The 26,278-nt window shown below is 53.0% G+C and overlaps 1 protein-coding gene across 5 annotated transcripts; it reads left to right on the forward strand.

Annotated features, from left to right (window-relative positions):
* Positions 1 to 888: 888 nt before the first annotated feature.
* FAM110A (family with sequence similarity 110 member A) lies at positions 889 to 12,969 on the forward strand. Of its 5 annotated transcripts, none has more exons than XM_047854370.1 (2): positions 889 to 1,134; positions 11,421 to 12,969. In XM_047854370.1, exon 2 carries the CDS (start codon positions 11,516 to 11,518, stop codon positions 12,407 to 12,409), a length of 894 nt encoding a protein of 297 aa, XP_047710326.1. In that variant the 5' UTR covers positions 889 to 1,134; positions 11,421 to 11,515; the 3' UTR covers positions 12,410 to 12,969. The 5 variants fall into 5 exon arrangements, with proteins under 5 accessions (XP_047710326.1, XP_047710327.1, XP_047710325.1 ...); XM_047854371.1 differs by lacking the exon at positions 889 to 1,134 and adding an exon at positions 7,148 to 7,296; XM_047854369.1 differs by lacking the exon at positions 889 to 1,134 and adding an exon at positions 8,167 to 8,595.
* Positions 12,970 to 26,278: the final 13,309 nt, after the last annotated feature.

Genomic DNA, 26,278 nt, shown 5'->3' on the forward strand with positions numbered 1-26,278 from the left:
GGGTTTTTTTTTCCCTTGACAATTTAAGTGCTGGAAATTGGAAAATCCACAAAAACACAAAAAAGAAATTGACCGCTGTTATTATAAACGATTACACATAAACACGTGATATTACAATTATGTATTTAATACATAGTTATGTTGTCCATAGTGCTTTGAAACATACTTTTAAAAAGCTTTCTTAGCATTTTCCTCATACTTTAAGTATCTTTAACTACATCATTTTTAATAGCTGCATAACATTCCTCATCACAAAGTGGGGTAATTAAAGGGTCCTATCTCAAAGGGTTATGCCATGAGCACTGACAAGAGTTATGTTACGTAAAGCTGCCTGGCAGGTAAAAAGCTCAGTAGACTTAGCTCTTCCGCAGGATGGATGTATACAACCGACCTTCTTTTGCTGAGCATTGGAATTATTTCCATTCTTTTGCTATCGTAAACAACGCTAGGCTGCATTAATCTTTGCTCATATCTTTGGTCATTTCCTTAGTAAAGTTCGGGACTGCTGGATATGCACATTGTACAATTTACCACCGTGCAGTTAGGGAAACGGAGAGGGAAAGGGGCTAGCCCGGGCTCACATAGCCAGCTGCAAAGTCGGAACTAGGGACTAGGTGGGGCCCCTAAATGGTGCCATAGTCTGTTGGGGACCAGGAGAAAGCCCTGGCAGAGCAAGGGAAATAACTAGGCTCCTGAGTTGCAGCGGCCAAGGGAAGAACAGGCCGGAGGGGTTGAGCCGGGGCGGAGCTGGGCTGCTGGGGCTGGAAGCACTATCTCCGGGCTGAAGCTAAGCGGTCGCCTGGCAACCCGGATGGCGCGGCGTTCGAACGGAAGCGAGGAACCAATCAGGATGTCCGGGGCAAACCATTCCGGCGACGGGGGGAGACTGGCGAACTCACTTCCCCTTCCTCTGCGCCCCCCGGACCTCCGCTCTGGTGGGGGCCTGGGGACAGTCAGGTACCCGGTCCACCTCGGGTGCGCAGAGCAGTTCCGAAGACGCCCCTGCGGGTCCTCATGCGGGGCTGGGGCCTTCCGAGCAGCGTTGGGCGCGGCCATTCCAACCTCGGGTCCGAGCTGTCAGCCTCTCTAAGACCCGTATTGGAGGAGCCAGGACTCTCCTAGCGCCGGCTCCAGGTGAGGGGGAGGGTGGTCTGGGGCGCGCGCTGGGGTCTGAGGGGCTCCGTGAGCGCCTGCTGTATGCGTCCTGCCCGCGTCGTATGTGCGGGGAGGAGTTGGTACCCCATTTCACGGATGAGAAAGAATGAGGTGCGGAGAGGCAAGTGGCCTGGCACAGCGAGGTCTGGTGGGGAATCCAGTTCAGGTCTTTCTGCTCCGCCTCGAAGTCTCCAGTCGGGGTAGATCAGGATTTGCCTTGGGAGGCCCAGACACGCAGCTGGGGGTCAGCTTCTCAGCCTCTTAGCTGCAAGGCTGCCGGGCCCTGGAGCCCTGGCTGGATGATCTCTCTCCTGCCCCCACTCTCCCGCGCAGTCCTCTGGGTGCCCCTTCTGGGCATCTGTCTTCCCTTCTCTGGAACGCCAGAGGGTGGACTCAAGGCGCGTTTGGGGTACTTCTGCCCACGGGGTTCTGAATCGCAGTGCTGTCTTTCTCAGAGGGCTGTTCTGGGGGGGGGATCCGAGGGGACTGACGTTTCTGGGGTAGATACTAGGTGGGCAGCAGGTGCTCTGGAGCCGCTTTTAGATTCTTGGGAATCTGCCCCAAGTTGGGGGAATGGGTAGAGGCAGCCGCTCAACCTGAAGCCACTAGTCACCAGAGACTTTGGAGTTGGGGACGGGGCCGCGACGGGTCCCAGTGGAGCATCTGACTTGGGCCGGGCCCTGCCTCCTGGGGATGCGCTGGGAACTCAGAAAGAAATGAACTCTTTCATTTAGTCTCTCAACAAATATTTATTGAGTTCATATGCCCTGCCCTCCCCCTTTTCTATTTTGTCTCTCTCAGTGGCATTAACCCATCTGATGTCCTATGGCTTTCAGTTATTAGGGAGCTGATTATCTTCCTCGGCTGGAATGCGATGCAGGGAGGGGCTAGGGTGAGGCAAAATTGAGGGGTGCCCAAACCTCTAATCAAGCTAACTAAAGCTAACAGTTATTGACCATTTGCTGTGTGTCCTGCTGGTGGAGATCGACTCACATGGTCTCTGTCACCATTACAAGCACATGCCCAGCCCAGCTGTCCCCCTTCTAAGGCAACACAACGTCGGTGCGGTGACGCTGCAGGGTGGTTTGTAACAGGGCGCGTCTGGACACACGCTAAGTGCTCATCAGCAGGGGCTGATGGGCTCCTTATGTACTGATGTGGCACCACAGATATTATTGAGCAACGTATATTAAGTATATTAATAACACATATTATAATTAATAATATATTAACAACATTCTTAAAACAAGACGTATTATTGAGTAAAAAGAGCAAGGTAAAAACAGTACGCGCAGCATTTTGCCATACGTGTAAAAAAAAAAAAAAAGAGAAAGAAAGAATATATGTCCATAATTGTTGCTTGTATCTGCCTAAAATCTCCCTGGAAGGACACACAGCTGTCTGGTTGCAGTGCTGATTGCAGGGAGGGGAACTGGGTGGCTGGGGATAGGAGTGGGAAGGAGTTTATTTTTACTTTATTCTCCTTAGAGTTTTTTTTTTGTTGGGTCATGTGCATATATCACCTGGTTGAAAAATTATATATATATATACACACACGTATATATATACACATATATGTACATATGTATATGCATATGTTATATGTATAGATACGTGTATATATTATATACATATATGTGCATATGCATATATGTGTATATTATATACATATATATGTGCGTGTGCATATATGTATATATTATACACATATAATATATATGTCATTATAGATTATATATTTAATCATAAGACCACTGCCCTCTCTGTGATCTGTCATCGACTTGCTGTGTGACTTTGGGCAAGTTTCTTCACGTCTCCTGGCCAAGATAAGAAGCCACGATAGTGAGCTCAGGCCTGGGCAGAAGGTAATCCAGGACAGGAAGTGGGCTTGCCTGTGAGTTGGCCCCAACCTCCACCTTCCCAGCCTCGTGAGCCAGGCCCGTCTCTAAGGCTTTGCATGTGGTCTCTCTCCGTCTCCACCGCAAGCCCCTCTGTCCCCATTTTGCAGCTTGAGGTACAAACAGGCGCAGCTAATTGGGTTGATGGAGTTGGGCTGAATAGATCAGTGCTCCGGGCGTCTGTGCCCACACCCCTCCTTCAGCCCGCTCACCTCTCCCTTGCTGAGATGTGTGCCAGGGTGCCCTGGCCAAGGCTGGTTCTGGGCAAGGCGGACTGCAGGCAGGCCAGGGCATGAGAGTCTGGGGAGACTCCAGAAATAGAATGGGGCCTGCCGTGGCCCTGGAGGATGCCCAGCTGGGTGTCTCTGACCCGGACAGCTGGGCTGAAATCGAGCTGGGCTGCCCTATTGGCCCGCCCCTTCTCTGCTGCCTGGAGCCTTCCTGATCCTTTTCTGGGGCAGGTGAGGGCCACCCTGTCTCCACCCAAGTCAGGGCCTGGCTTCTAATGAGCAGCAAGAGAAGGAGGTGGAAGGAAGGGGTGGGGTGGGGGTGCAGAATGTCATGAAAATTGTAAACATCGAGACCACACCTCTTGCCCCCTAGACAAAGAATAAAAATCACAAACGCCTCTCGACGAGCACTTCCCTCTGCCAGGTACTTTACGAGCATGTGCTCGTTTGATTCTTGCAGTTCTGTGCTGTTATTTTTTTCCACCTCACAAAGGGAAACTGAATGCAGGAGAGGTTTAGTGACTTGGGCCAGGTCACCCAGAGCAGGAATTCCGATCCAGGGGGTCTGACCCAGACTCTGTGCTCCCTCTTTTTCTTCTCTTGGTAAAATGTATATAACATAAAGTCTCACATCTTAACCATTTGTTAAGGGTACAGTTCAGTGGCATTAAGTCTGTTCGCACTGTGGTGCAACTGTGGTGATTCTCTTTAAAAAGTTTTCCTAACGGTCATACTGTTTTCACAGCAGTTACGCTGGTTTATTTTATTTTACTTTATTTTATTTTATTTTATTTTATTTTATTTTATTTTATTTTATTTTATTTTACTTTGTTTTATTTTTTGCACCATTTTATATTCCCACCAACAGTGTTCAAGGGTTCCAGTTTCTTCACATCCTCACCAACATTTGTTATTTTCCGTTTTGGGGTTTTTTTGGTTTTTTTTGGTTTTTGTTTTTTGTTTTGTTTGCTTCTATGTTTTGATATTGTCATCTTAATGGATGTGACATGTTATGTCATTGTAGTTTTGACTTACATTTCCCAAATGATTCATGATATTGAGCATCTTATCATGTACCTATCAGTCCTTTGTACACTTTCTTTGAAGAAATGTCTGTTCGACTCTGCATGCTTGGATTTGCAAACTTTGAGAAAAGTGGGTCAACGTTCGGGGTGATGAAGTCCTCACCCAGGAGCTGGGCACCGGAGTATCACATTTTGGTGGCATTTCTCATGCACAGGTTGGGAGAGGGGCACTGTTACAAGTCCTATTTTACGGTTGGGGAAACTGAGGCACGGGAATGTCGATTATCTTACCCAGGAGCTCAGTGCTACTCCGGGGGAGCTGGGATTTGAACCCTGGCAGGCTGGATGCAGAGCCTGTGCTACAGAGGTGGCCCTAGGGCTGGAGCGGGGAAGGGCACTGTAGGAGCAGACCCCGGCCGTGCAAAAGTTTGGATGTGATGTCTTCGGAGGAAGAACGGGGCTCATCTGAAGTGGCCAGAGCCCAGCTTGAAGGGGGAGGCTGGAGGGGAGGGGGAGAGATGGGGGAAGCCCTGGGGTGAGGCAAGAGGTTTGGAGGAGGCTTGGTGGTGAAGGGCCTTTGTCTCTGAGGTGGCCCGGTTTCCAGTCCTGCCGCTTAGTCAATGGTGTGCCGTGTGCGCACCTGTATGCTTGGTCCCGGGAGAGGATGAAAATACAGAAATAGGAAACGAGTGATCAGTAAGTGAATATCTAAAACGACAGGGTGGGATGAATGCGTGGAAGGGAACAGATAGATGAGAGAGTTGGCAGGAGCCTCAGGGTGGTCAGGGAGGCCTCTTTGAGAAGGTGGGACCTGAAGAAGGTGAGCTAAGAGGTTTGAAGCAGAGGACAAATGGTGCAGAGTCGGTGAGGCGAGAAAGACCTTAGGGTGTTGAAGACGAGCAGGGAGCGGTATGTAGCTGCAGCAGACAAGGCCGGAGCTGAGGTGGGAGGGGAGGGCGGGACCCCGATCCTGGAAGGCCTGAGTGCCAAGTTAGAGAGTCTGGGTTTTACTCTCAGGTGATGGGGAGCCATAAGTGGGCCTAGGCAGAGCAGTGATGAGATCTGATGTCTGTTGGGAAAACATTGCCATATTGCCATTTTTTAATGTTTATTTATTTTTGAGAGAGAGAGAGAGAGAGAGAGAGAGAGAGAGAGAGAGAGCAGGGGAGGAGCAGAGAGAGAGAGAGAGAGAGAGAGAGAGAGAGAGAGGAAGACACAGAATCTGTAAGCCTTCCAGATCTGAGCCTTCCAGAATCTGAAGCCAGAATCTGGAGCCTTCCAGGCTCTGAGCGGTCAGCACTGAGGCTCACGTGGGACTCGAACCCATGAGATCGTGACCTGAGCCGAAGTTGGGAGGTGAGTGACTGAATCCCAACGCTGAAGATTCTGTCTCCTCCCCTTCCCTCCACTCCCCCAGCCCTGTTCCTGGCTTCAAATCCCGGATTCAGATCCTGGCTCTGCCACTTACCAGCTGTGTGACCTCTGGCAAGTGGCCCCACCTCTCTGTGCCTCAGTTTTCTCAACTGTAAAAAGAGTACCTCAGGGCGAGTGTGAGGATTAAATGAGTCAACAGATACAAAGAGCTCAGAACAGTGTCAGGTACAAAGAAACCACTCAGAACATTTCTTATTATATTATGAAAATTGTTATTATTATTATTTTTTGCTTTTATGACGGTTATTGCCCAACGGAGCCCTCCCCCTTCATCCTTCCCACCCTCAGTAGAGGGCCAGGCAGGGACCCAGCAGGAAATTGTGGGGAACCATGGTCTTTAGGCTGGCCTCCCTCATTCCCCTAAAATCAGGCTCCAGGGCCTGGAGGAGGCCTCAGAGCTGACTCACTCCCAGGGGGAGGAGTGTTGTTTTCTGAATCACTTCCTGTCCCCTCCTAGCCCTCTGCCCCAAACTGGGTGCAGCCCCCACTTGGCACAGACATGAAAAACTGGGCCCCCTTTGACTTCCCGAGGACCCAGGGCCTTCTCTGGGCCTCAGGATCCCAGTGAAACTGGCCTCATCAAATGTGCCCACCTGAAGTGACCTACTAGGGCTTGGCTTGGCAGTGGAGACAATCACCTCCCTCCCAAGGATTCCTTCCAGCAGTCTCCTCATCTGTAAATGGGCATTAAGTAGTACCTCCCTGGGGTGGGGGTGGGGGTTGTCCAGAGATTTACAGAAGTATAGTGCCTGGGACTCCAACACCCTAGTTATTCTTATTACCATGGTTGCCGTTGCCACTAATATTTACAGCATGCACGAAGCTTCTACAGGCCCTCTCAGAGCCTAAGAACTCACACTGACCTGGCCTGGAAGGTGAGACTCTCCTCACTTGGCAAATGGAGGGCCAGAGGGGTCCAGCAACCTGCTCAGGGACACAACAGGTGGAACGGGGTGACATGAAGGCTTGGTCCGGAGGGAAAGTGCCCAAGTCGGACTCCCCGGGGTGACTTTGGGCAACTAGCTCAGCCTGTCCCGGCCTCAGTATTCCATTAGTCAAATGGGGATAATAATAGAGTTCACCTCACAGGGGTTGTTGGGAAGATTAACATGGATTGATTAATACCAGGAACAGCACTTTCTCGTGCCTGGCACAGTCAACGTTAACTGGCGGTCACTGAGGCCGGGAGGGGGGGTGAAGGGGGGTGGGGGATGCCGTTTTTCCACCTCCCACGATGGGTGCGCTGGCCCGCGTGGCCACGGGGACTGCGGGTGGCAGATGTGCGGATGTGGCCAGTGTAGCTGTGGGTTGGGCGGCCCCGGCTCGCGGAAGAGCTCCCTGGGATAGGTCCGGGCGCCAAGCCCGCAGCCAGCGCGCCTGGGCTCAGGTTCCGGCCCCCGCCTGGCTTTCGTTCTTTCCTTTCGGGTACTACCTGGGCCGGCGGGTTCACCTGCCCGAGGCAGGCCGCCGGAAGTTGCGCAAACGCGTGCTACTTGAGCCCTAGGTGGGCCGGGCCGGGGGGAGCGCTCTGTAGCGGGGCGCGCTCGCAGCAAGGTATGTGCGGGTCCGGGCGGGCTGGGGGGTGGGGGTGGGGGGGCGCAGGGGGGTGGGGATCGGGGCCGGAGTCGGGGGGCCTTCCTGGGAAGGTGGGGACGGGGCGGGGGCTCACCTTCCCGCCTGGACGGGACCTCACTTAAGAGCCAAGTCGACCCGGGCTCAGAGAGGGGCGGTGAGCGGCCAGAGTCACACAGCGCGCCGCCTGGCTCGCGGCCTCCTCCGTCGCTGGGAGTCTCCGAGAGAGTGTCCCGAAGCGGGGCAGGGCGGAAGCCAGACCGAGGATCCGAGCTCCCCAACCCCCTAAGGCTGACTCTAGGGAAGCCGGTGGGAAGGGGGCGAGGTGCGGCCGCATGCCCCGGGGATGCCCTAAGAGAAGGGCTCACAGCTGGCGCTCTAGGGGCCATTTGTGGGTAGCGTTTGAAACCCGTAGGTGGGGCGTTGGCGATGAGAGGAGGCCTCGGAGAGGACGAGTCCCACCTGGGAACTGGGACCCTTGGCTTTAACACTCAGGAGCCGCCACACCTCCGTTTGCCCACCTGTGAAATGGGATTTGGTCCGATCAGTTTAGGATTAGCCTCTATCACGTGCCTCCTTTGTCTGAGGCTCCGGCGCTTCTGGAGCTGCCGAGAGACCCCTGCCAGGGGGGCGGTCTGGGGAGCTGGGTCGTCAGAATCATTGTAAAAACCTCGAGCCCCGTTTTTGGAACGCGGCCTTGAGGCCAGGCGCTGGGAGAGCCCTCGACCTGTTTTATCTCTCCATCCTCGCGGAGACCTGGAGGCTCAGGTCTATTTTTAACCGCGTTTCAGATAAGGAACCGGAGTGTGTGAGAGGCGCAGCTGCAGGAGCAGGGGTTGTGCAGCGGGCGGGTGGGCGAGCTGGCCAGCGGCCCCCAAGCCCGGCTTGGCTCCTGGCTTGTGTCCGGGCTGCGGGAGGAGCCCCTGCGGCCAGGGGCTCGGTCCGAGGGCGCGGGGCTTCTGCCCTGGCCCTGCCCATCTGACCTCCGTCTTCCCCCGGTTTCCCAGGAGGTTCCCGGGAGGGAATTGCCGCCGCCAACGGGTCGGACTGGTTTGGTAGGCGGCGGCCCGGGGGTGGGGCAGAGGCTAGTTACCTCGACCGGGCTCCGCAAGGCTGTCTTTCCTGTCAGACCCTTCCTGCCTGAGGTCCCCTGGGGGTCGGCCCCCAGTGGGGCAGCTTTCCTTTCCCACCTACGCCATCCCTTCTGCCTTGGGAGCAGCTCTGTCTCTGGCCCGACAGCCCCGAAGGTTCTGGTAACTTGCCATGGCGGCGCCGGCGGAGGTCTCAGACTGGGGGCTGGAGGCTAGTTTGGGGTGGGGAGAGCAGATACGTTTGCAGACCTGTTTGTTTGCTTCATCCACACTTACTTACTTACTTACTTACTTACTTACTTAATTTATTTATTTATTTATTTATTTATTTATTTTCTTTTTGAGAGAGTGCGAGAGAGGAGAGGGGCACAGACAGCGAGAGAGAAAAAATATTTTAAATGTTTATTTATTTTGAGAGAGAGTGAGTGGGAGGAGGGCCAGAGAGTGAGAAGAGAGAGAATCCCAAGCAGGCAATAGTAAGTAAACGTAAAAAAAAAAAAAAAAAATTATAAAAATTTTTAAAAATGTTTGTTCATTTTGAGAGAGAGAGACAGAGCACGATCAGGGGAGGGGCAGAGAGAGGGAGACACAGAATCTGAAGCAGGCTCCAGGCTCTGAGTTGTCAGCACGGAGCCCCATGCCGGGCTCCAACCCATGAACCGTGAGCGCGTGATCTGACCCGAAGCTGGACACTTAACCGACTGAGCCATCCAGGTGCCCCTGAGAGAGAGAGAAAGAGAGAAAGAGAATCTTAAGCTGGCTCCATGCTCATTGAGGAGCCTGAAGCAGGACTCGACCCCATGACCATGAGATCATGACCTGAGCCGAAATCACTCCACCGATTGAGATACCCAGGCGCCCCTCTCCACACAGGTGTTAACAATTATTATCGAATATGCTAAGATTTAAGAACCTAGAGTTTTCGTGCACATCTTTCTTCCAGCTTCCTAGCACATTCCATACCTCCCACCTTGGACGCATATGCCTGCAATAGGCTGGATGCATCCCTCTCTAGTTTATCTGAGGTCTGCCCATTCTCATTTGGTCCCCATGGACATTTTAATTCAAGAAAAATATATTGAACATCTATTATGTGTGGAGAGCAATATCCTGAAACAGATTCAGTGAACAAAACAGACAAACCACCTTCCCTCGTGAAGCTGTATTTTAGGGGCATGGGAAGAACAAAGAGTAAAACTACATAAACATAATAGACGAGTGAATTAGGCTTCATATGACTTTGTGTCTTATTTATCGACTCTGGGGCCTAGGTTGGTCACTTCTGTAGTCTCACTTTTCCCTGCCTGTAAAATCAGATGACAGTGACCCTTCTCACATTGGGGGAATTCCAACTGAATTCCAGGAGGATTCCAGGAGAGGATGGTGTTATTTATTTTTTATTTTATTTATTTATTTAGGGACAGAGAGAGACAGAGCATGAACGGGGCAGGGGCAGAGAGAGAGGGAGACACAGAATCGGAAACAGGCTCCAGGCTCCGAGCCATCAGCCCAGAGCCTGACACGGGGCTCGAACTCCCGGACCGCGAGATCGTGACCTGGCTGAAGTCGGACGCTTAACCGACTGCGCCACCCAGGCGCCCCGAGAGGATGGTGTTAAACGTCTAGCATACAGGGATGTCTGCCTTCCCACCCCAATCCAGACTCCTCCTGTCATTCTGGGTGACCACATGGGGCGGTGCAGTATAGCTTTCTGTTATGGACGGAAATGCTCTAATCTGCTTTGTTTACTGTAGTGACCACTAGAGTGGCTGTTGTGTACTTGAAATGTGGCTAGTGTGATTGAGGAACTGAATTGTAAGTTTTTATTTAATTTAAATTTAAAGTTAAGGTTGACTGGCCGTATGTGGCTAGTGAATTAGACAACGTGGGTGTAAATGGTCTGAATGACAAGTCTTCTTGGGGATCATCTGGATTGAAGTCCTCCTCTCTCGTTTTTCAGATGAGAAGTTTCAGGACTTGGTCTGTGGGTTTTCTTCTGGCCCATCTCTGGGAGAGTTAGTGGGGGACACTTTGTGGCTCCAGTCTTTTCTTGGAAAAAGGATCAGGGCTGGCCTGATGGCTGGGGCACGAGGCCCTGATGCTTAGGTGATCATGTGGACACCTGTGCACCCAGGTGTGGGCCCCCTTGCCTCTGGGTGCCCATCCTATGGCTGCTGGCAGATCCAGGGTCTGCTGGATGCTCTTAAGCAGGGTTTTGTGATTGTGGGCATTTCCAGCTTCTCTTGGAGCAGCACAGCACAGGGCTGATATTTCTAGCTGACAGGCATCCATGGATCACTGTGAAGTCCATACTGGAAGCTGAGGAGTGTCTGGACTTCACTGGGGTGGGGGGTGGGGCCTTTCTACACTCCTCCCCCGCTGGCTTATTGCTATGCCTGGGGCCTGGCATGTCCAGACGGGTGGATAGCACAGGGCAGCTTCCTGCCTGAGTGGGTAAGGGTAGAAGGTGGGACCAGGTTCCCTGGGGCCAGTCCGGGTGGGGTGTGGGGTTACAGCGCTTTCTCTTGGTCACCCAACCCTAAGACTGCTGTGCCGGCACCTCCCTGGTTGGAAGCAAGGGGCAGAGCCATCGGTTTGCTGGGTTAGCTTAATCAGGTTGATTGAACTCCCTGAGCTTCAGTTTCTCTGTCTGCAAAATGGAGCTGTTAAGAGGACCCGTTGAGAGATTAAGTTGGCTGGGGCCCAGCATATGGCCTGGAGCCCACTTTGCTTCCTTTAAAGCGAGGCTTGTCCTGTCTTTTCTGCTCAGGTTGCTCCTGTCATTCTTTGGCACTTTTTCCTCTCTGCCTCAGGAGGGGCTGGTCTCCTGAGAAGGAGGCGGGGGTGTGGGCGGAGTCACAGGCCCTCAGTGGTGGCTTTCTGTCTTCTGATTGGCTCCCTGTGAACCAGGGGCGTGGCTATTACCTTTTAATAGGGAACGCGTCTTCAGCCCATTTCGGTCTTTGCTGAGCCTTTGTCTGAGCGCGCTCAGCCTCTGTCTTTCCTCTCCTGCAGCCGTTGCCGGCGTCCAGCTGCCAACTTTCTGCCTGGATCTGGCTCCTCATTTCTCCGGCCTTCCCAGACCAAAGCCCTCAGGGTATGTAACAGCCATGCCTGTGGACACACTGACTCCGGGAGCCCGGGACACCCCTGCCCTACCTTTCCGCCTGCGGACCAAAGTCCCCGGCTACCTGCTACGGCGGCCAGCAGATGGTGGAGCCCGGAAACCCAGTGCTGTGGAGCGCCTGGAGGCTGACAAGGCCAAGTACGTCAAGAGCCTGCATGTGGCCAACACCCGCCAGGAACCTGTGCAGCCCCTGCTGTCCAAACAGCCACTCTTCAGCCCTGGGACTCGCCGCACGGTGCTCACGCCTAGCCGCCGAGTCCTGCCTGGCCCTGGCCGCCGGCCCCAGCTGGACTTGGACATCCTTAGCAGCCTTATCGACTTGTGTGATAGTCCCGCGTCCCCTGCCGAGGCCGGCCGTACCCCTGGACGGACAGAGGGAGCCCACCAGGCGCCCCCAGCCACCCCCCCACGCCCACCACCCAGTACAGCTGCGGTTCGCCGAGTGGATGTCCGTCCCCTGCCTGCCTCACCTGCCCAGCCCTGCCCATCGCCAGGCGCTACCACTGCCTCCAGCCCGGCCCGCCCCCCGGGTTTGCAGCGCTCCAAGTCGGATTTGAGTGAGCGTTTCTCGCGGGCAGCGGCCGACCTTGAGCGATTTTTTAACTTCTGCGGCCTGGACCCAGAGGAGGCAAGGGGGCTGGGAGTGGCCCACCTGGCGCGGGCTAGCTCAGACATCGTGTCCCTGGCCGGGCCCAGCGCTGGGCCCGGCAGCTCTGAGGGGGACTGCTCCCGCCGCAGCTCTGCCACTGTTGAGGAGCGGGCGCGGGAGCGGGAGCGCGTCCCCTATGGCGTGTCGGTGGTAGAGCGTAACGCCCGCGTGATCAAGTGGCTGTACGGGTTGCGGCAAGCGCGCGATACCCCAGCAGCTGAGGGCTAGGCTTCCACGGGACGCCGCATTTGCCACAGACAGATCTTAGAGAGGCAACTGGCCCCTTGACCTCTTCTGCATCCATTCGCGGGCTTGGGGCAGACCCGAGGCTGCTGCCTTGTGTGAACTTGGTGTGGAGGCGGAGCCTCAGAGGCGGGACCAGCATCCACCTGGCAAGGACTGACTCTGGAGAGAGTTGCCTCCTGACCTTGGGCCACCCTCTGCCCTTCACATGTAGAGGTTTTGACATGAGTCCTACTTGGCTCTTATTGTGGGTTTGGATTTGGGGCACTTAGCCTTCTCTACCGAGAGTGAGGGGCCAAAGGATCTTACTAGGCCTAGCGGTTCTGTTTCCTTCTTCCTTGGTCTCTGACGTTTGCTGACTTCCTCTTCCTCTCCCAGGGGGCCCTGGTTCCCTGGGAACTTACTCTGGGTGGGGGCAGGGCCTTGGCAGCCTGGCCTAGGTGGGTAGACTACAGGAGGGACTGATAGGAGTCTGTACTGCTCTGACTCCCCCCCCCCCCCCCCGCCCCCCTTTGGTTAATAAACACACATGCTTGTTTTTCAAAGGCTGGGTCATCAGACTCTTCTGTGTTCACAAGGAGAAGGGGTGGGAGAGGTCTTGGGGTGGGGCCTTCAGAACTTAGTAATTGTTCACCCCAGGATCTGGTGGGGGCATGAGGTCAGTGGTTGGTCTGGCCTAAGACTTGCCCCACAGGGGATCCTCATAACCCCTCTGGGTAGCTTCTGGGCCTCCTTCACGGAGGAGGAAACTGGGTCTGGCCACAGAGTGAGTCTGGATAGAGCCGGGACAGGTTTTTTTCCCCTGCACCAGGAAAGTGGGGGACCTTCAGGGAAAAGGCTGATGGCTACAGGGATCCTTCCCTATCCCTGCCCTGTTCCCAAGGGAGCAGGAAGCTCAGAGAATGCAAACTCTGAACTTGAGGTGACACAGGCTGTAGATTGGGGTTTGGAAGTAGGAGTTCTCAGAGGAAGACGGACTTGGGGTGGACAGCACAAAACAAGTGGCCTCGCCTCCAATTCTGGGTGACCCTGGACAAGCCAGTCTCCCTCTCCGGGCTTCAGTGGGAGAATGGGACAAGTCCTCAGGGGGCTGGGGGAAGGGGAAGGATGCGGCTTTGAGGTCTCAGTTCCTTCCTGTCTCCCTCCGGGCTAGTTCCCCGTTGGGAGCCTCCACCTTGGCTGGCGATACAGCCAGGGCCGGGCACACAAAGGGTGAAAGCCTGGGTGGCCTCTGCCCACCCCCGGGGTGGGAGTGGGGAAGGGCTGGGTGGTGTTTCCTCTCCTGCAGGCCGTGTTGGCTGCAGCACTCAGAAACAGGAAGCTCAAATGGGGGCCCTGGTGACAGGTTTGATGTAAGTTTTATTTTAAGCATTAAGAGGAGATTTCCGTTGGGCTGTTGACAAACATCCAGGTCAGCCCAGCTGTTTGTCTGTCTGTCTGATCGTCTACAATCAGCCCCAGGGAATTGGGTTGGACCTGGGTGGTTCAGGGAAACAAGGGGAAACTGGGTTATGGAAGAGAGCGGCCAAGCTCATGAGAATGGAGTCTACCTCCTTGTGATACAGACGAGGAGACTGAGGCACCGGGAGGACTATAAGCTGCCTGCAGGCACCTAGCAGGTCTGACAATGCAGGAGTTGAGCCTTCCGGTCCCCAAGTTTAAAGAGGGAGGGGTCAGGAGGGGTAATCTGGGCAGGCTCTGCAGAGGAGGTGTCCTTTGAGATGTCAAAGAGCAGCTCCTCTGGTCATCCTGGCCAGAATTCTGTGCTAAGTGTTGCCCCTTGCTGTCAGCTGCCAGCACCCCAGAAACTCAAGAAAGTGGCTATGTTGGCTGCATTTTAGAACACAGTACTGGTGGCTGATGGGCCAGGGGACCCCTTTGTTCCTGGAGGAGGTTAAGTCCTAGGCGCAGACCCTTCGCGCTCATCCCGTCACTGAAACTTCAAGGTGACCTTTCCAGGGTCTTAGAACTAGAAGGATAGTGGCTTGGGGACTGTCACAGAGCAGGTCTGCACTCCAGCCTGGGGTCACACCTGGGCCTGCTGCACACCCCACAGTCAGGGGGCACTCTGGCTCCCTGATTCTCCTGACACATGCCTTACCGCTCTTCCCTGTCCTGGGTCCTGGCAGTCTTTCCCCCTGAGCATCTGCTGAGTGCCCAGCAGTGGCTAAGACAGACACGGGTTCTGCCATGTCTGGTGGAAGGGAATGGGCAGCTGATCCGCAGACACATTGTCATATAATGTGGAGCAGGTGTGTTCAGGGACTTCTGCCCTAAGACCAGACCTGTTCCCAGGAGCTGGGCCGGGAGGGGTGGTGAAGAAGGGCATCGGGCAGGTCTGTTCGAAAGAGAGCAGGCAGGCATTCTTGGAAGTGGAGAAGGCGGTTCCTGGTTCCCGGTTCCAGGAGGACTTCCCTTCTGCCAGGATCCTGGAGCCTATCAGCTTCCCATGTGGGGATCTGTGGAAGGAACGGCTGGGGGCTTCTGCCAGCCTCGGGGATCTGCGGAAACAGCCCCTCTATTGTTCTGCCTTCAGTCTGAGTGTGAGGGGCAGTGAGCAGCAGCGAGGGCCAGCAGCTGCTGCCCTGTCCCCTGGGGCTGCCTGGCTTTCAAAGCAGCGCCCCCAGGCCAGACTGGCCCCAGCTGCCCAGCCCCTAATTAGGCAGAGATGAGATCTGCTCCCAGATCTATTTCCCAGCAGCTAATTATATACACGTGGGCTTGGGAGCCCAGCAATCTGGCTGCTCACTTCTGTCGTGAAGGTGTGATGGGCCCCTGGGAAAGGCACCTGTCCCCACCTGCCAGGCCTCAGCCAACCCTTTTGGCAGAGGATGGGATGTAGCTAGAGGGCCCTGTTCCTTTCCCCCGTGAAATGGTTTTGGTTTTGCTACTGCAGCATTCAAGAGGACCAGGGAGAGGAGACACCCATCCTGTCTGACATCCTGTGTCCAGGGGAAGCAGGGAGGGACAGAGGAATTAGTCTTGAGGTCCCTGACTCTAGATCCTAGGGTAGGCGGACACATAGGCAAGAGCATGGTGATAGCTGTCCCCCAGAAAGACATGAAAACAGCCTTATAGTTGTGTGGGTCCTTCCAGGTCCAAGACAGAACACCCCATTTAGGTTTTAAAAAATATTATTTTTCAGATAATGCATCCATATATTTCCCCCAGCCCTTTATTTAAAGAAAAGTTTCAAGCTTAAAGTTGAAAGAATGATACAGCAAACACTTATCTACCCACCTACTGGATGCCCAATTCTTACTATTTTGTTAGATTTGCTTCATCAGGCATCTATTCATCTATTAAGACAACTTATTTTTTTGAAACTTGTCAAAGTAAGTTACAAGCATTGGTACACTTCCCTTGAAAGGCATTTTAGCATGCATATCATTAGCTAGAGTTCAATATGTGTTTACAGTTCAGTGTGTGTGTGTGTGTGTGTGTGTGTGTGTGTGTGTAATTTACATACTGTGAAATGCACAGATCTTAAAGCTGCCATTTGCTGAGTTTAGACAAGTGCATACTCTTTCCCAACCCCCAGTCAGGATGTAGAGCAACTTTCCATCACCAGGGAAAATTCCCTCATGTTTCTTCTCTGTCGATTCCTGTCCCTATCTCGTGGATATGTATCTCTGTATCTGTATACATTAAGTAGTACTAATAAAAAACATTTCCTTGCTGTGTCCTTCCCCCTCCTGACCCCCAAAACAACTGCACTGACTCTTTCAACTATTTCTTCTGGTGCTTTCTTTCATATTTCTAGGTAAGATGCTTTTCCTGTGGTTTTCTGGATTGATGTTAGGCAAATATTGCCTGAAATCTTCAGTGTCACTTCTGTAGCCCGTCTGCCTGGGTTTGAATCCGAGCTGTTCCCCTTACTGCCCATGTGACCTCAGGCAGTGACTTAACCTCCTTGTGGTCAGTTGCCTCACTTGTAAAATGGGAGTAATAAGAATATTTAAGTTATTGGATTGTTATGAGGGTTCAACATGTAAAGTGCCTAGAATAATGCACCAGAATAATTACTCTGGAAGTGGTCAAAAATATTTCTTCTTTTTATTATTGTCAAGGAAGAGTTAACTATTCTCACTCTCCTTCCCTTTCAATCTACGTTTATCACTGTTTTTTTTTTTAAGTTTATTTATTTATTTTGAGAGAGAGACAGGGTGTGAACAGGGGAAGGGCAGAGAGAGAGGGAGGGAGAGAAACCCAAGCAGGTGCCGCACTACCACGGGGCTCGAGCTCATGAACCGTGATTCTGACCTGAGCCAAAATCAAGAGTCGGACGCTTAACTGACTGAGCCACCTAGGTGCCCCTCACCATTTTCTATTAAGTGAATAGCCAGTGCTATTTATACTGTAACTATACAAATACTGTTTCCTGCTAACCCGAATTGCATATGATGGTTACATTTCCTTTCTTGAGAAACTTTTGGTTTTTCCTGGAGTTACTACCTGCTTTGCTTTTCGTTCTCCTAATTTCCTCATAACCCATCCTTAATTCTCTGACGTCCTCAATGTCCCCATGGTTACTCATAAGGTAATATATTGGTTCCAACTTCCTTCAAGTGCTCTTTCACAACCCCTCCCCCCACTAAAAAAAGTGGGACCAATTCTTAAAACAGACTCTCAAGCACAAGTATAATCTGCAATATAAGCATGTGTGAGCACCCCCTATCTGCCCCTGCCAGTGGGTCTCTAAGAGGGCTGGAAGCTGAAGCTCTGATCCCCACTGCCAGGCCTCTTCCTTTACCCCCGGGAAACCCCCAGCACCATCTGCTCACTGTGCCAACCGATGGCTCATGTTGCGCCCTTCACTTTATTCATCCATTTGTTCAACTATAGTCTGCTGAGTCCTTCTCCGTGCCCTGCATTGTACTGTGCTGGGCAGCTCCAGGGACACAGAGCTTGGGTATTGTTGACCCACCCATTCCCAGAATGTATTTACATTGATGTGTGAGCCTGAATAGTGGCCTGAATAGAGGTGTGTGTGGGCTTGGGTGATGGCTGGGCATGTCTGCGTGTAACCTGTGAGGGGTGTGTCCGTGTGGCTGCTGACAGATTTTTCTGTAGGAGGCCATTTATGTACATTTATGTGCACATGTGTATGCGTATATGTGTTGTCTGCACAGTGTATGTTCGCTGGGTATGTGTATCAGTTAGTCTTTGCTGCATAACAAACCACCCTAAACCTAGTGGCTCAAGACAGTTCATTAGTCCATGATTTTATGAACTGGTGATCTGGTCTGGGTTCAGCTGGGTAGTTCTTCTGGTCTTACCTAAATCCATTCATATGGGTGCTGTCGGCTGGTCTTGGAGGGGCTCACCCATATGTCTGGCAATTGGTAGGCTGTTTGAGGGGTGCCTCAGTCACCTCCATGAGGCTAGCTTGGGCCTATTCACATGGTAATCTTCAAGTTCCACGTTGAACAAGAGAAGGAAACTCCAATGCACAAGAGCTTTGTTTTAAAAATGTTTTTATTTGGGGCGCCTGGGTGGCTCAGTCGGTTAAGCGGCCGCTTCGGCTCAGGTCATGATCTCGCGGTCCGTGAGTTCAAGCCCCGCGTCGGGCTCTGTGCTGACAGCTCAGAGCCTGGAGCCTGTTTCAGATTCTGTGTCTCCCTCTCTCTGACCCTCCCCCGTTCATGCCCTGTCTCTCTCTCAAAAATAAATAAACGTTAAAAAAATTTTTTAAATGTTTTTATTCATTTTTGAGAGAGAAAGTGTGTGTGTGGGGGGGGGGACAGAGAGAGAGGAAGACAGGATTTGAAGCAGGCTCCACACTGACAGCATAAAGCCTGACATAGGGCTCGAACTCACAAACTGTGAGATCATGACCCGAGAAGTCTGACACTCAACCGATGAGCCACCCAGGTGCCTCACGCAAGAGCTTTTTGAAGACTCTGCTTGTGTTGTGATCACTAAGGTGCCATTGGCCAACATGACATGGCCATGTCAGATTCAAAGGGTCGAGAAATAGACTCCATCTCTTAGTCACGTTGCAAAAGGCCATGAGGACAAGCATACGGAGGAATGGTCGCAGCCGGTTTGCAAATTAGCGCAGCCAGTGTGTGCCAGGGAAAGTCCCGAAATCTGCAATCAGAGAAGCACGGATTTCCTCTCTGTGTGCTGCCACGTTCCTGCTCTCTGTCCTTGGTCAAGTTGCCTCACCTCTCTGAGTTTCTCAAACTGGATAAAATGGAATCAAATGATGGGGCGCCTGGGTGGTTCAGTTGGTTGAGCATCCGACTTCGGCTCAGGTCACGATCTCACGGTTTGTGAGTTTGAGCCCCGCATTGGGCTCTGTGCTGACAGTTGGGAGCCCGGAGCCTGCTTCGGGTTCTGTGTCTCCCTCTCTCTCTGCCCCTCCCCCGTTTATGCTCTGTCTCTCTCATTTTAAATAAAACAACAAAACAAAACATTTTTTTAAAAAATGGAATCAAATGAGATAATCTTTATAAAGTACCTATGCTATTCATCCGTTCATTAATGCAACACACACTTGTTAGCACGAGGCACACCCTGGGGACATTGTAGTGAACCAAATGAACCAGAGCACCTGCCGTAGGAAAGCTCAGTCTCGGTTGCGGACAGATATTAGTTGGTCATCCCAATCATGTTATGGCCACTAAAATTAGGTCCTAGAACAAAGGAGGGATTGCTGAGCTGGCCAGGGAGGCCTGGGAGCCTGAGCTATTTGAGCTGAGATATGAAGGATAGGTAGGAGTTAAACAGAAGAGGTGATAGGAGTGGAAAAGGATTTCAGATTGAAGGAACAGTTTGTGCAAAGGGCCTGTGGTGAGAGTAGATTCTAGGAACGGAGAGAAGGTGGGTGGGACTGGGCTTGGAGCACAAGGGTCAGATCTTGCAGGGTTATGGGAGCATTTGAAGACGTGAGGGTCTTGCCAGGCAGACTGAAATGAAACCCAGAGGTCTAACTGTGCTCTACAAAGCCCTCATGGCCTGAATTCCTATTATTCCTCCCACTTCCCCTTTACCTACTCTGCTATAGCCACGCTGCCTTCTTGATGTTCCAGAAACACACCAGACGCTTTCCTACCTCAGGGCCTTTGCACTTGCTGCTTCCATTGCCAGTATCTATCCTACCCCAGATATCTACATGACTCATTCTCTTACTTCATTTAGGTCTCTGCTCACATGTCACCTCAGAGAGGTCTTCCTTGACCCACTCATGCCCCTCCCTAGCTAAACCATCAGCATCCAGCAGGCCTAGTTCCCTCTCCTGGTTTACTTTTCTTGCTAGAAAAATACCTATCAGCCCCTGATTCACAGTTAAACAGAGGCCACATTTCTTGGCGTCTGTCTCTTACTAGCATGCAGTTCCAGGAGGCAGAGATTTGACTTTGCTCTGGGCTGTGTCCCTGTCCCCTGGGGAGCAGTAGGTACTCTATAAATATTTGTTGGATGAAAGAATGAGTGAGCGAATGGCATACGGGAAGGAACTGGCTCCTGGAAGTTAGGAGGTCCAAGTTCAAGCCCCAGTTGGGTGATCACCTTTCTGTTCCTTGGTTTCCCTAACTGTGCTGTGAGGCATTTGTGGTCTCTAAGTAGGTTCTGTGTTTGGAAAGGCTTCCAGGTTGTGGAGGCGACTGGGCCCTATGGGGGAGGAAGGGAGCTGGGGCCCTCTCCCTGGCCCTCCTGGGGATGAAAATAGCCTAGCCCAGCCTCTAGGTCAGCCCCTACCCTCACTGTGGCATTCAGCTGGAGCCTGTGGGCTCTGTCTGGAGCCTGCCAGCCTAGCTCGGATTGCAGCCTCCCAACAGCTGGGCCAGGCAGTCCTGCTTTTTTTTTTTTTTTTTAATGTGATTATCTATCTATCTATCTAAGTTTATTTCTTTATTTTGAGAGAGAGAGAGGTAGAAAGAGCAGGGGAGAGGCGGAGAGAGAGAGAGACTTCCAAGCAGGCTCCACGCGGTCAGCACAGAGCCTGACATGGGACTGGAACTCACGAACCATGAGATCGAGACCTGAGCCGAAATCAAGAGTCGGAACCTTAACTGACTGAGCCACCCGGGCACCCCCTAGCCCTGGGAGGCCCTTAAGGGCAAACTGGGCCTGTTGGATGTCCTTGACCTCCCTCCTCCCTCAGTGTCCGCTGGCCGTATAAATCCCTTAATCCTGTACATGCCTGCAGCCTTTGTGGCTTGCAGAACTTTTTCTTGGACTGTGCCTAATTGCACCCTGTGCGGTACCTGCCTTACCGGTGGGGACACTGAGGCTCAGAGAGGACAGCTGCCCCATTGGAGGTTGCCAGCTAGCAGGTAGTGTAGTCTGGAACCAGGTCTGCCCTGCCCGCGTGCATGTGTGTGTACATGTGTGTCGAGGGCGGCTGACTGCCATTGAACTTCACTACCAGACCCCTCCCTTCACTGCCGGCCCCCTGGGTCTCTGGTCTCTAATAGGGCGTGGTGGTTAGTAGCACCTAAAGCCAGGCTGCCGGGGTTCAAATACGACCTTTGCTACTTCCTAACTGGACTGTTGGGTCCCCTCCAATCCCTCCACCTCACTGTCTGCCATTAGGATAAATCCTTGATCCTGCACATTATCAGGTCTAATGTTATGCATTGACCAGGTTTTAAAAACGTAATTAGTTGTGGGGCGCCTAGGGTGGCTCAGTCGGTTGAGTGTCCGGCTTTGGCTCGGGTCACGATCTCGCGGTCCGTGAGTTCGAGCCCCGCGTCGGGCTCTGTGCTGACAGCTCGGAGCCCGGAGCCTGCTTCGGATTCTGTGTCTCCCTCTCTCTCTGCCCCTCCCCCGTTCATGCTCTGTCTCTCTCTGTCTCAAAAATAAATAAACGTTAAAAATTATTTTAAAATGCCCCCATACAAAGGGTATGTAATGTCATTTATTTCACCATTGTTTATGCTAGCACACTACTGAAAACAGCCATCAGTGAGAAGTGGGTAAACCAGCTTGGGCCCCGGCCACACAGTGGATCCCACGCAGTCATAGAAAAGATGCCTGGCGTGCCCTTGATGTGGAATTGGCAAGGTGCCGGGGTTGGTGAACAGCAAGGTGTGGAATGGCCCACACAGTGTGCTGCTATTTTTGGAAATCGGAATATATGTCCCTGCACTCTTGTACTGGCCTAAAATCTCCCTGGAGAGTTACACCATGAGCCCCCTGCACATTGGCTGGAGCCAGGGGTGAGAGACTCACATCTTACTTTTTGTACCTTTTTCTTTTTTTTTTTAATGTTTATTTATTTTTGAGAGAGAGAGAGAGAGAGAGAGAGAGAGAGAGAGAGAGACAGAGTACAAGCGGGATAGGAGCAGAGAGAAAGGGAGACACAGAATCCTAAACAGGCTCCAGGCTCCGAGCCGTCGGCACAGAGCCCGACGCGGGGCTCGAACTCACAAACCATGAGATCATGACCCGAGCGGAAGCCGGATGCTCAACCGACTGAGCCACCCAGGCACCCCTGTACCTTTTGAATTTTGAACCATGTGAATGTATTACCTATGCAAAAAAAAAAAAAAAAAAGAAAGAAAGAAAGAAAGAAAGAAAAGAAAAAGAAAGAAACGAAATTGAAAACACAGTGAAATAAAGCAGAAACAAGAAACCTGAAACAGACAGACAGACATCAGACCTGCAGGTCCAGTCGCTACCCACCCCCCTAGAGCAACCACAGGCTGCATTCCGGGCTTTGCCCAGCTTAGTTTTGTGGCTCCACCCTCTACGGTAATATTTTGGTTTCCACACGCACAGCACCCACGGGAAACCCCAGCCAATGGGTATCAGGTTCCGGTCTGGGCCGCCTGCCAGGGTTGGTGGTGGGTATGACACAGCCCCGGGATGGCGTTGTCCACATGCCTGAGTGATGATGCAGCCCCGGATGGGATGATGACACTAACCACCATCTCATAGGCCTTGCTGGTCTGGTGTTTGTCTGGCAACCTCCAGGTGGGTGTGTGGGCACTTCCAACAGCCATCCTCATCTACTGGCTCTAGGCCTTCAGGGACTAACCTCATCCATCCATCCATCCGTCCATCCGTCCATCCGCCCATCCATCCACCCGTCCATCCGTCTACCCGTCCACCCGTCCATCCGTCCATCCACCCACCTGTCCACCCGTCCATCCGTCCATCCACCCACCCATCCATCCATCCACCCATCCATCCATCCGTTCACCCGTCCACCCGTCCACCCATCCACCCGTCCACCCGTCCACCCGTCCATCCGTCCATCCACCCACCCATCCATCCATCCACCCATCCATCCACCCATCCACCCGTCTACCCGTCCATCTGTCCATCCATCCATCCATCCATCCATCCATCCATCCAGTATTTATTAAGCACTTATGATATGCCAAATAATCTTCAAGTTACTGAAGACAGCAGAGAAAGAAACCCCAAGTTCCCACTCTTGTGGACTTCACATTCTAAGGGAGAGATAGGCAACGCATGCCAGGGTGGAAATGTTCTCGGAAAAATGAAGCTGGGAAGGAAGGTGGCGGCGGGGGTGGGGGCGACTCTAGGTTTTTGCCCTTTTGTACTGAGGTATAACTGACATACAACAGCGTTGACCCATTTTAGTTATATGGTTTGGTGAATTTCGACAGTTGGATATGTCTGTATGTCTACCATTACAGAGAAGTTGTAGAAGATTTCTGTCATCCCCGAAAGTTCCCTCCTGCCCCTCTGCAGTCAGTCCTGACTCGCACCCCGCTCCCCATCTAGGAAGCTGCTGGTCAGTTTTTCCTTGACTAGGAAGGATTCGGTTTGTCTTTTCCGCAGTTCCTACACATCGAATCTGGCTTCTTTCGCTCAGCGTAACCATACATTTGCGATTCAGCCGTGTTATTGCATGTCGTCTACTTTTTATTGCTGAGTAGTCCGTGGTATAGATGTCCCATATTTCGTTTATTCATCCAGCCAATTGACGGACATCTGCATCGTTTCTGCTTTTTGGCCATTACAAGCAAAGCTGCTGAACAGCCCTGTACAGCTCTATGTGTGCACTTATCTTGTCATTTCTCTTGGGTAAATGCCCAGGAGCAGGGTTGCTGGGCCTAGTGGTAAGTGTATATTTGATTTGATTAAAAGCAGGGATCGTGCTTTGAAATAGTGTGGTCAGGGCAACATTTCAGCAGAGACTGGAGGGAGGCAAGGGGAGCCTCACGGATGTCTGTGGTGAGACAGTTGGAGGCAGAGGAACCGGGCAGGGGGTGTACCCGTGTGTTGGAGGAACAGCATGGAGGCCAAGGTGGTGGGAGTGGAGTGAGTGAGGGGGAGAGGGCTAGGAGCTGGGGTCAGCGTATAACAGGGCTGGATGGTGTAGGGCCTGTAGGTCATGGTGAGGACTCTGGCTTTTACTCTGAGAACCCCTGAGGCGTTTCTGAGCAGAGGTGGCACAGGATCAGACTTGTATTTTGACATCCTCCTCTGCCCCGGGCTGCCAAGGGGAGAATGGGCTCCAGGGCAGCCGGGGAGGAAGCAGGGAGGCCAGGGAGGAGGCTACTGCGACAGTCCAGGTCTGGGGCTAGAGGTGGCAGAAGGTGAGGAGTATCAGGTCCTGGATGTGCTCCAAAGGTGGAGACAACGGGGCAAGTATTGGATGCGGGAGGCCAGCCACATGATAGAATCCGAGGCAGCCTCTAAGAGCTGAGAGTGACCCCCCTCGCCCCGCCCCGCCCCCGCCCCACCCCCAGCCAACAGCCAGCAAGAAAATGTGCACCTCAGACCGGCGACCACAAGGACCTGAATGACGAGGGCCACCTGAATGACTCTGAGCTTTCACAAAGGCACATAGCCCAGCTCACAGCTGGATTTCAGCCTGGAGAGACCCTGAGCAGAGAGAGACCCTGCCGTGCCCGGACTTCCGATCTACAGAAACCATAAGCTTGTGGTTTTCAGTCACTAAGTTTGTGATAATGTTTACTCAGCAGTAGATGACTAATGCAAGCATCCTAGGATCCTACGGTGTCAGAGCTTAGAGGGTCCTTTGCAGCCATTGAGTCCAACCTCCCCGTGTACGGATGGGGAAGCTGAGGCCGAGAGAGCAGATAGGACTTGAACGCTGGCTCTTGCAGGGAGAAACCGTCAGGCAGAAACTGCCCCGGCCTCAGAGGCCCCGTCAGGCCCAGTCTCTTCTCCCGGGAGGCTGCAATATTAGCCCCTCTGCCAACACCACCCCCGCCAGGGCACCGGCCCCCCAGCGAGCCGGCTTCTGGCCACCCACTGAATACCCTCAGCCCTGAGCAGCAAGCTGAGGCAGGCTCCCTGCTGGGCCAAGCCAGGGGGTCAGGAGGTAGAGCCCTTGCCCCAAGGGCACAGGAGCCGGGCCCAAATCCGGGACCCCAGAGAAGGACAAAGCACAGGCTTAGGTCGGAGGGGCTGTGGTAAGGATCCCAGCCCTGCTGCTCACCAGCTGTAGGGCTCTGGCTGAGCTGCGGTGTCCAATCTGGGAACTGGGAGCAGGAATGCTCTCCTCCAGATGGTCAGTGAGCTAAGGTACCTGACCCTTGGTGGGAGCACCGTGAACGCACCAGTCCGTGTGCCCCAGCTCCGCCTTCTTATGGGCCTTGGTTTTCCCCATCTGCTAAATGACCTTGTGCCCCAGATGTGTTCCGGGGATGTTTGTAACTCTAACCGTTGTCCATTTTAGGGTTCAAATTCTTGCTCTGCTTCTCCTGAGCTGTGTGACCGTGAATAAGTCACTTAAGTCCTCTGGGCCCCAGTTTTCTCACCTGCGAAATGGAGCTATTAGTCATTCTTGCCATTGCATGAGATACAGGTCAGATACCTAGTCGAGTGCCTCCAAAGACGGTCAGCTGGTTTTATCGTCATCACCATTAACATCGTTAACACGCCTGCTGGAAGGGGCAACGGGGCAGAGCCTCCCCGGTGAGGGAAGTTTAGTTTCCTTGCAGACGCACATGTGTGCGTGGGGCCAGGCCTGCATGCATTCCTGGTGACACAAAACTAGTTCTTTGCAACTCTCTGGCCCCGTTCCCATCTAAAACCAGGCCCCAGGTATCACCGTGCTTGTAAACGCTGAACCCACAGACAGGTTTTGGGACGCAAGACAATGCATTTGTTTCTGTTTCCAGTTCTGGGAACCACCTCCTGTTTTTCTCAAGCTTTGTGCAGGTGCCTAGAGGTGGGCCTGTGTCTCATAGGCACACACGGGGGTGGACATCACTACATGTCCCCATGGGTCATGTCTGGATTATGCCTGCTGTCCTCTGTGCGTCACCGACTCGCTGGCAGTAACAGCCACCTGACTGCGGGCTGGCCAGGCCAGAGTCTCTCCTGGAAATTTGAAACTTGAATGGAGGGCATACAGACAGAGGGTGGTTGGAGATGGGTCGTCGCTGGCCGGTACCCCAGAGAGGACAGCCACAGGCTCCGCCTCTGCGCCCCCTAACAGGTCCCTGAGGAATTCTGGGGGTTTGTTCTTCCCCCATCCCGGGGATCCCTTCCCATAAGTCCACTGCCAGGCTTCTTGGTTAGTCGCTTTCTGGTGTTTATCACCCAGCTCCTCTGGGCCAAGGTGGTGACTGGGGGCCAGGGGGGACAGAGCATTGTCGGGTGTTGAGGGCAGACTGTGGGGTGGAGCAGTGACCCCTCTGGTCCGTGCAGGCAGCTTTGGGGTGCTTCTTTGCAGCAAGAGCACTGGAATCAGAGTCTCTTCACTTAGGTAAATCACTTAGCTTCCCTGTGTGGTTCATGGAAGCAGGGGGGACCTCAATGAGCAGATGGGGGAAACTGAGGACCCGAGAGAGGAAGGGCTTTACTTAAAGCCACACAGCAGGTTTAGGACAGACCCTGGAGAGCTCCTGAGTCCCCCAAATCCCAGCCCTGAGGGGGAGCAGTTTCTAGAGTAGG

The sequence above is a fragment of the Prionailurus viverrinus genome, chromosome A3, assembly GCF_022837055.1.
Source record: "Prionailurus viverrinus isolate Anna chromosome A3, UM_Priviv_1.0, whole genome shotgun sequence".
In the NCBI taxonomy this organism is placed as follows: Eukaryota; Metazoa; Chordata; class Mammalia; order Carnivora; family Felidae; genus Prionailurus; species Prionailurus viverrinus.